The following is a 10,681-nucleotide window of genomic DNA, read 5'->3' on the forward strand; positions in this document are numbered from 1 at the left end:
CTGTCTGTGAACTGGAAATAGTACGATCTGACATAGGCAGTATTATTTGATAAATTTTAACTACGTAGATAAATAGTTTTCTTTCTGATTATCATAGATCCAATTGACACAGAACGTTCGTGGTCCCGTTTTCTGCCGTTATAATCTTGTGTAATGTGATTATTTGTTTTCCTCGCCTTGCTAAAGGTTTTATTAGAACATTATAATATGATGACGAGATACTCTGGTGGCTGATTTTCTTTCCTCCTGTTGGAACAAAATTGAATTTGGTTATTCTGTTTCTTCACCTGTCAATCAATATGTACCACTGTGGCCCTACAGTAGGTCTGTTTGAAGCCAGGCCCAAGGGATTATGAAGAGAGCAGTCAAGTCTACCTGTTTATCTGTCAGTTCACCTGTCTCTTCCTCTTTCTGCCTGTCTGTCTGTCCGTCCAACTGTACTCATGGCCATCTGGCTGTGAATTTGGAAACAATAAGGTTACAATTAGCGCAAGCTAGTTGTTCCATCTGTCCATCTGTCTTAATTTCCTTTCTATCCCATCCATCCCTTTTATCCTTTTTGAGTCTCATCCAACCATTGATCCCTGCATCAGTCCATGGAGGACTGCTTTTCATAGGGTTTCAACCATTTTGATAGTTTGGTTGAAAGCAGCTGCTGGGCTTTTGGTGTTTGTGAGGCTGGGCATACACTGTAGTTGTTTTTTTGTCTTCGTATTATTTGGGTTGGAGAAGATATCTGAGTCATGTTTTGTGAACACATACAAACAAGTGAGTCAGCTTTGAATGGACCCCCCCCCTTCCCCATCCATCCTAAATGTCAAATTTTACTCTGTGTAGGCCATTTTGCCTTTTATTGGATGGCTTTTTAGTTAGGGAGAGAGTCTAGCAGATAAGTGTTGCTAATTCAATCCGCATTTCTGTTAATGTGCAGTATTGCCAAAGTGTCCCACATCTAGGCTGCCTATGCATTATGTATGTGTATATACCCACCCGTTCTATCAAAGCATTAGTTAATCATTTCTAACTACCGCGGAACACTCAAACAGGGAGCTGCTTTTTTTTCCTGCACAAAGAGGCCAAATAAATTAAATTTACCTGTTTAATTGGACACAACGTTTACTGGCCTAGTGGCTGTAGGTTGTGATGGCAGTAGGTCATTTTTTATTTGCCCGTGACATGTTTGTACAGGCAGAGTGTCTTGGTTGTCTTGCATGTACAATGATTCTTATGGGGAAACACTTGTGTTGGTCTTTTGTTGAAGACAGTTTTCCAATGACTATTTTAACCCATTTAGACCAGGACACACACACTCTTAACTCAAATCTTTGCTTCTGTGGGGGCGGAAGGGTCCCTGGAACAAAATATTTTGAGATGGGGGGTCCGTGACCAGATATCATTTTGGGGGTCCTTGACATGAAAAAGTGTGTAAACTACTGATATATATATATAGCAACATAAGTTTAAAAAAAAAACTGTTAGGATTTAGAAGACATTTGTAGAATCCCCAGAAGCATTTATATATAAGTAAATATATATATTCAAAGATTTGCACACATTTTCAAAAAAAAATAAGCAGATCTAGCTCTGAGAACTCTGTGCCGCGCTATGAGCTTGTATATCTGCTATTTTTGAGTAGCCCAAAGTATCAAATATGGACAAAGTGGTTACACAGATGCGTTCCCGGTTTGAATGGGTTAAAATTGCAACAGTTCTGGGGAGTACAAGAGTATGCCTATAATTACTTTTGATCGTTCAACCATAACGTTGAAATAACTTAAAGCAGTAACCCACTGACTGACTTGTACAACACAAAAATGTATTATAAAGTAAAGCCTGTACAAGGGACATTTAAAGAGAATATACAGGTCCACTTGATCATGTTCAAGGGGTCTTGCGGCCTAGTTTATGCATCAAAGATAATTAGCCACATTATTTTGCTGCTCATAGTTCATCTCGGCAGTATAGAAAGAATAGAAAAATTAAGTACCACGATGTTACAGAATGTCGTTGTCTGATAGAAACCATGTATCTCTCCATATTTTATCTTTCTATATTTTTTAAAGTTACAATTTATTGTACGACAGTGTCATGCGAGAAAATAGCAAAATATATCTACAACCTCACAACCTGTCGCAATGTGACATGTTATGCTATTTTTGAAAACACCAGTGGAGACCGAAGGTTTTGTGAAGCACAAGGTTGGGGGTGAAAGAAGTACCTCAACACATTTCTTTTATTGTCCAGGCTACCAGCCATCCGTCAGGTTTTTGTCCCTCATAGCATTCTCAGACATTCACAAGGTCACCTTTTTGGATTTTGTTTTTGTTTGGGAATGTGTTTCAGAGTATCTCCTTTGTGGTTTTCGCTACTTTTATCAGAATGGAACAGATGGGTCACCGCTCTAAATATTTGAAGAGAATTCAGGAGCTTTAGAAGTACCCCCCCCAAAGTCCCCCCAATTGGCTATTGGGAACAAAAACGTGTCTTAGGTTAAAATGCATCTTAGTGTGGTGGTGGGAGGACTGAGTCCACACTCTTCTCTCTCACTCTGTACTCTAGTATTTTAGTAAACAAACTCCATTTCTAATTGGTCTATTTTCATCATAGAAATATCCACAGATGGCACCTTTTATTGGTTCTTTCCCAATTATAAATCTCAGCTTTCAGAGTATCACAGTCACAGTTGTACATTGAAACACAGGCATGAAAAGTAAACTTGTCTTTTGAATCCAAAACGGGTCATCTGTGTGATTCGTGCAGATCTGAGGAGAAATTGTGGGTGGGTCGGGATGATGTGACAAGAGCCTTCCTAGCTTTTCTAACGTTGAGGAACCAGAACTGGTTCCGTCACATTTTTGCATTGACGGTTACTGCTAACGATTCCCAGTTTTTTCGCTGTTCTTCATTTTGTTTCTGTTTGGCTGTGTGCAAGTTAGTGCAAGTGACTGAGGCTGCGACGTCACCTGCAGTGAATGAAGCAGAGCGTGGATCATTAATTAACTAGACCTGTAAATTAACATAATTCGATATCAAATTGGAATTATTATTAATGAAATAAGCAGCAGTTTATAGCCTAACTAAAGATTTTGCTGCACAAGTTACTTGCAAGATTTGCCTGTGAAAGTTATGAAATTGGCTCTAAATGAATAGTTTATTAATCTAATTAAGCGTCACATCATACTTTTCCGCTCCGAGTGGGCTTGTCCACAAAAAAAACATTTTCTTAGTAACAGTTAAACTGACGGAATAACTCGAACAGACATTCTAGACTAGAGTCTTATGTTCCGGTACAGTGTTTTTTCTTTCTGATACCTGCAACTTGCATATCAGAAAATCTTTAATATTTTAACAGCTCTATATTGTTGTATGGCCAGACTCAGGCTAAACCCTTTGTTAACAAGTACATATATAGAATGTATGCCATATAACTTTACTTCTAGTTTAACAATTATAAGAACTAGCCCATACCCGCTGATGTGCGCAGCCAAATGCAGACTGTTGGGTTATGCGCTCGTATCCAGTTTTTGACAGTGATTTAATCCTGTTGGTGTGTGTGTGAGACAACCCGGTCATTTCCTACCCGACGTGGAATCGTTGCCACCCACAACCATGAGAAGTTGATGTTTACGCTGTTTCAGCTAAGCTATGTGTGCTAATAACACAACCTGGTTTCGAACATGTGCGCGCTAGTGCTATGGAGTGAAAAAAATGTGAAAAAACAGGCTTCCTAATGGTGTGCATATGCTAATGGTCAATGGCCGTGTGCAAGTTGCCAAGTTCAGATCAATTGAACCTACTGAGGAGAACCATGCTGAACAGACAACGGAGTGTTTGACTGACTGACTGACGGACAGAGGTTTCCTTAATTATATGTAGGATTATTATATGTAGGATTATATGTAGGATTATAACTAGATTTATTTATGTTCTGTCAAAGTGTAGCCACAAGTTGGTAAAATAAGACATTTAAATACTAAAGTTGGAACATAAAATAGTATCAAGCATTTGCCAAAAAAATAAATACTGTAAATTAAATGTGATACTGTACATCATGTGGCATCAGATTGGTGCATAGACTGGCATACTTACCGATACCATGCCTGGAAACAAATGTATGTGATCAATGGTAGAAACATTTGTTCATGCCATTACAAGTTAATACATTCCCTCAGCATTATCAGTTACTTATTGGTATTTCAAGCACTTGAAAAGTATGAAATCATTTGAAGTTTCCTTTTGGAAATATCTCCCTCCCTGTCCTATGTCTTCAGATCTGCATCTCTCTATTTATACCCTCCGTAGTTTTTTTTACAGTTATTTCATAACCTCCATCTTTTTCAGGTTGAGATTGCACTGCTAGAATGATTCATTTCTTCTCGAATCTGTTTTTCCTGCATGACATGTCTGTACCCTCTGTGTTTGTGTGTGCATCTATGTTCTATAATCCAGATGTCCCGCTCAGCCTCTACCTTCAGTCTGAATGATTCTACCAGGAGCAGTGTCATGGTGCAGCGCTCTAACTCTTTGGACCATCCTCCTATCAGAGCCAGGATCCCTGTCTGTAAACGTGCCCCTTGCAGCCCATCCCCAAACCCCATGCTTAGTCCTGGCCCTGGCCACAGCCCCAAACCTGACCTTGCCATCAGTCATCGCCCTCGATCCAATTATCATTCTAGCACCAGCTCAGATCCCAAGTCCATTCTCCATGCTCCTAATGCCAGTGCCCCTTGCAGCCCATCCCCAAACCCCATGCTTAGTCCTGGCCTCAGCCCCAAACCTGACCTTGCCATCAGTCATCGCCCTCGTTCCAATTATCATTCTAGCACCAGCTCAGATCGTAAGTCCAGTCTCCGTGCTCCTAATGCCAGTGCCCCTGCTGCCCAAGCACCTACCTCTCCAGCTCGTCCCATTCTCACGGTCACTCGAGCCGTCGTCCGTAACTTGGCCCACCCCAGCTCCGCCAACCCTCGCCGATCGATTAGTGCTGCCAACCTAAACCCCAGACACCCAGTTTCTACAGTCTTTCTCCAGCCTAAGACCCCACCTCCCCAGAGTTTGAATCTGAAGGGCAGACAGTCATCTGGGATGTGCAGGGACCCTGTATTGAACCTTGACCCCAGCAAAAAAGGTCTGGTCAGCCCCCGAAGAGAGACTAGACTCTAGGCCACTGAGCGAAGCTCAGCCCATGCCAGGAGTCTGACGTGAGCATATCTTTAATATGAGCAAGGCTCAATTGGGAGTGCACTGATACCATTTTTCTTATTCCAATGGCTATACCAATTCAGAGTGCTAAACTTAAACTAACATCCGATGCCAAGTACCGTTCCAGTCCATACATTTATTAGACAATATACTGTAGATGTGACTGTCAAAAATGGATTTGATTATAGAAGGACAAAAAATATTGACACTATCCATCTCTCCACAGTACTAAAATGTACAAGATATAAAATTGAGGTGCTTTGAATTGTGGCTCTTGGTATTAGATTTTAGTGATGGGGAAAGTTCTAATCCACATTGTCTATGGTTGCCATCAGCTTACAATCTGTGTAAGTTCACTCGCTAGTTCCAAATCAAATCCTTATACCATCGCAATGACAGAGCAGAGTAATAAAGGATTTCTTGTACTTTTTCTCAGACCAAATTAGTAATGTATAATCTCGCCACTGATCCCAGGCTTATTAAAACATTTTGGGTCTTGTAATATGGGGACCCACCAGCAATAAGCTGGTTAAGTCAAAAATGGTTGCTTTGTTCTGCTGTGCCTTATACACTTAGGACTTTGGATCTTAGTCTGAGCTTGATTGAACAAGCTTAACCAGCATGGAACTAATTGTTAAACAATATTTTGTAGATTTTAGATTTACATCATTGTTGATAGCTTACTTAGTTGTCATGGACTCTATGGTGGAGATTTCAAGGCTTGATTTGGAACAGGTCAAGTTTATGTTTATCCTGTTAAAGCAATTGTGTTAACCAAGTGGTGGCTGGGTATTCACAAGGGATTGGTGGTTGCTGTTAATACTAGGCCATATTCAAGACGGAGCACTGGCCTGGGAGCAGTCTTATGTGCACCTTGGATGTCTTTCAACACATGGTTTCCCCCTGGATAATTGTTAATAAAAGGCATACCTTGACATTTTGAAGATCTCATTTTTCAAGTGCTTAAAGCTACTGGTTGAAAAGTTGCTATATGGGCACCTCTGACAATTTCATATGGTATGGTACTAGGAATGCTAAGACATTATAACCGATCAATGTTTTTTATTAATTTATTTTACTTACCATTCTGACATGCGTGTTGAATACTGTCAAAACTAAACTCCAAAATGTCACCTTCTGCTTTTACTTTGAGGCCCCCTTTTAACTCCAGTTGGCCTCTCACTTAATCTTGGGTGTGGGTTTGTGGTTAACTACAGTTATCTGTCATCTTAACCTCTTACAATTATGCTCCATATACACATCAGCCATTTGACCATTCCCAAAATGATTGAATCCTAATCTTGACCTGTCTGGCATGATGTTTCAAGCAATTTATTTTCTTCCTTCTGAGGATGAACAGCTTTGCTGGGAAGCAGGAATATCTGGCACACAAATTAAAGGTAGGGTAAGTGATTTGCTTTGTTTAAAATAAGTGTTAAATAGCTCTATATTCTGATAGTACTCATTGCTATAGAGTGTTTGTTCAGTATTAGGAGTCTCCTTGTCTCTCCACCTCTTTATTAAACAGAAAATGCATTTTCGTTTCAGTTTCATTTCCAATTTTATCCAACCAGGACAGAACTCAATCAGGATACAGATTAAACAAGTGAAATTGGAAGTGATGACACTAAGAAATGAGCAGACAAAATTGGAACTAGAACACTATACAAATTAAGCTTAAAAATGGGTACTTTCTCCTGATTGGCTGAGATTTTGACACCTACCGAAAAATGTATTTTCTGTTTTATAAAGAGCTGGAGAGACAGGGAGACTCCTGTTACTGAACAAACACTCTATAGCAATGATTACTATCAGAATATAGTATTTTAACCTTTTAACAAAATACTTTTTGTTTTAACCCAAAAATATCACTTACCCTACCTTTAAGAAGGCAGCTAAACAATTCTATAGTGCGTACTTTACCCGCAACCATTAGCACATGGTACTACTTTGTTGTAAAGGGCCCCTTTGCTTGAATTCTATGACTGTTGTGATTAGAAAATACGTGCCTTTTCTCGAGAGTTCACATCCAGCTCTAGAAATATTCCACCATCTGCACTCCACTGGACGATGCATGTTCTGTATGCTGAAGCTTGTCAATGGCTTGACAACAAGTTAAAGGGATAGTTCACCCAAAAAACATTTGGCTTAGGAATGCGACAAAAACAAAACAAATATCCATGAATTCAAATTCAAGTGATTAATCGATAGGAAAAAAAGTCATTTTGGGGGTGAACTATCCCTTTAATAACTAGAATCAGCCATGTTGGAGTGGGGAGATACCTAAAACATGCAGGGCAGTGAACTCCAGGAACATGGGTGTTCACCAATGCCTTACAGAGAGGCACTGGCCTGTGTGTCAGTCAACCATAATGGGCACACACTGTGTTACACATGCCAGACTGAGACTTGCTCTTGTCACTTTTTCTCACCGAGTCATCGTATTTTGCTTTCCCTCTGACTGACCACCGCCATCCGATCAGCCAAGCAAACAGTTGTCTCCAGCATCACCGCCTGACTTGGTCTGCCTGACTTGGTTGTGTTAGGCACCTGCATAATGCTGGGCTTAACTGTTGTCACTGCAGGGGTGTCGGGAGAGTTTGAGCTGACTCTTTGGATGAACATTCAGCTGTCAGCCTTGCACTTAATCCAGGAGCCCAACTGACACCCTGGGCTGACTTCTCCACTGCTGTAATAGAAGCAGTACTCCCACTTCGTGTGGATGGGCTTTCCCGTGAGTGATATCTCTGCTGATGGCGTCAGCTACAGCCTTCAGCATCTGGTCATGCAGTAGCACCAGCGAAAGCATCTTTACATTGGTCAAAACGGACAGGATCTACTTTGTGACGGAGCTGAAGTTGCCTTTCACAGCTGCCCAAAGAGACATTGTTGGTCTCCTCACCTACCATTGCTTCAATGACTGTCACTTAACTCATTCACTGCCAGGAATTAATTAATTAATACAATTTAAAGAAACGGCAATCGGCTCATTACACGCACATAGTTTAGTTTTTTTTGTGATCACGTGATTCCTGGGTGTACTCTTCTTCGGTGGTGCTTGGATCATTCACAGGCTGCAGCGCCCCACCAAAGAAAACAAAGAAATCGCCATAAGTCGTTCTTGTCAGTGTGGGCGTTTGGACGATGTCTCGTCATAAGTCGTCCTTGGCAGTGAATGAGGCTGATGATGCTGTTGATGTACAGCTCATAAAGCTGATAAAAGGATGCTGTGACAGCATTGTGACCAGCCGATCTTAATTTACACCACTAAACCACACAACAGGGTGTAGGTTTTTAGTGTTGAGAGAAAGAATGCCCTAATCGGACATGGAGACAATATCACTGGAGGCAGGGAAAATACTCTCTGCCTGTGTGTACGCATGCACTTGTGTCTGTGTGTATGGCTGTTTAAAGGTTTTTCAGGAAATGGGTTATTTACGCATGAATATTTTGGCACTCTGAATTAAAAGACACGTACACACACACACACACACACACACACTGAGATAAGCAAACATTCATTAGCAAGCATGCCTTGTTATGGCAGGTGTGTAATGAGGGTCATATGTGTTAGCATTTTCCCCAGCGCTGCCCTTTACCCTGCCTCTTCCCAGGGAACGCAGTGTGTTAATCTGCTTATTCACAGAGCACTCCTCACATTGTCTCTTGTTGCCTTACTGAGGGTAGTGTAGGATCGCATGCAATCAAGACTTCCATTCAGTGGATTTCATTAATCTGCTAAAACAAGCGAAGAACAGAGGGCAGAAAGAAAGTGGTTCTGTTGTGAAGGGCTCTTCAAAAGAACCGCTGTGTACACGTGCGCCAGGTGGAAAGCCACTGAAGTGCAATTGTCTTGACAGAGGTTGCACTTTCTTGATTCGTTCACTGCATAGGTTTGGCTCTGAAAGCATAGAGGCTGCACGTGTGTGTGTGTGTGTGTGTGGCCGGGTGTGCTGCTTAATTAAAATAAGACTGGAGCACATAAAATGGCCTTGTGTTCACAAATTGCTCATGCTCACATGAGTCACATCCTCTCACGTGCTCTTGACAGCCCCCTGGAAAGCCAACTTGACAATCAATCTTCTTGCGGAAGGCTTTTATAAGCTCAACTTGGAAAAGTCTAGATATGGTGTGGGACTGTCACATGGCTGAGTAGACCTCTTTCACCTCTTTCTCATGTCTCTTTGATTCTCTTAATACCTTGATCACATACTAACTATAGATTCACGTGGTTCAGAAGTACTTTATTCTATTTACTCATTTGTTTTTTGTTTTTGTTTCTTTTCTCCTTTGCACACTCTTCTATGTCTCCTCTACCGTTGCTTCATTCACCCTCTATTTCTTCAGGCCCACCATTCACCATCTATGGTCAACCTACCGTCCATGTTTGAGAGGAAGTACCACACATTCAGCCGATCCACCACCCATCTTTACTGATCTCCTCCTGTGCTGCTTTGGACGAGCAGCAGCGGGCCCACGTCCATGGCAGGACAGCCAGGATCATGCATGCCTCCCTGGACTGCAGTTGATTGCAAGATCACTGAACACCAGAATAAGAATTGTACATTGAAGCTAGCCATATCAATAACGATATAGCAAATTGTCATTCAGCCATACTATTATTGTATGTTGAAGCCAACTGACATTTGGCCATGCTGGAGTAATGCACTGAAGGAAGTCACGCATGTCAGGCTGATATTCGACTGTGTCAGAGAGGTCATGTTTTAGCTCTCAGAACATATATATATGCTGGACATCAGATCTAAGCTCAATCTGGTGAGGTCTAGTCCATATTTGTCTTTGCTGTCCGTAACGTGGAAGGAAAAATATCTATTCGTCTTTTGTCTTTAACCCATTAAGACCGGGAAAGCATCTGTCATTTTAGATTTTTAAACACTTTAACCCACTATTTTATACCTTGGCTATTCAAAAATGGCAGATATGAGCTATTTTTGAAAAATCTTGAAAATGTTTGCACATCTTTGAATATATATATATATATATATATATATATATATATATATATATATATATATATATATATATATATATATATATATATATATATATTTTTTTTAAAGCAATTTCTTTAACTCAAATCTTTGCTTCTGGGGCGTCCCTGGAACAACATATTTTGACATGGGGGTCCGCAGCCAAACCACTGCCGACCACTGATTATAGCAACATATGTTTTTTCAAAAAACTGTTAGGATTTTCGAAGACATTTGTAGAATCCCCCAGAAGCAAAGATTTGAGTTACAAATGTTCTCTTTAAAACTATATATATATTCAAGGATTTGCACAAATTTTCATGAAAAAAAAGATTACAAGCTCATATCTGCTATTTTTGAATAGCCAAAGTATAAGATAATGGTTAAAGTGGTTAAAATAGAAAATGACAGAAGCTTTTCCCCGTCTTAATGGGTTAATAGGCAATCTGGAGCATGTCTCAAACATGGACCACGTTTTAACTGGTGTG

The 10,681-nt window shown here is 40.5% G+C and overlaps 1 protein-coding gene across 2 annotated transcripts in view; it reads left to right on the forward strand.

Moving 5' to 3' along the window:
• Nucleotides 1–10,118, forward strand: part of ect2 (epithelial cell transforming 2) — a 59,813-nt gene extending 49,695 nt beyond the window's left edge. The window contains exons 25-26 of one of the 2 annotated variants that reach the window (XM_080431969.1): nucleotides 4,450–5,201; nucleotides 9,550–10,118. In XM_080431969.1, the coding sequence (XP_080288095.1) occupies nucleotides 4,450–5,163 (714 nt within the window). In that variant the 3' untranslated portion in view covers nucleotides 5,164–5,201; nucleotides 9,550–10,118. The remainder of the gene's footprint in view (nucleotides 1–4,449; nucleotides 5,202–9,549) is intronic. The other variant, XM_080431970.1, reaches the window with a different exon arrangement.
• The last annotated feature ends 563 nt before the right edge of the window (nucleotides 10,119–10,681 follow it).

The sequence above is a fragment of the Gymnoscopelus braueri genome (assembly GCF_963280865.1).
Source record: "Gymnoscopelus braueri genome assembly, chromosome: 6".
Lineage (NCBI taxonomy): Eukaryota > Metazoa > Chordata > Actinopteri > Myctophiformes > Myctophidae > Gymnoscopelus > Gymnoscopelus braueri.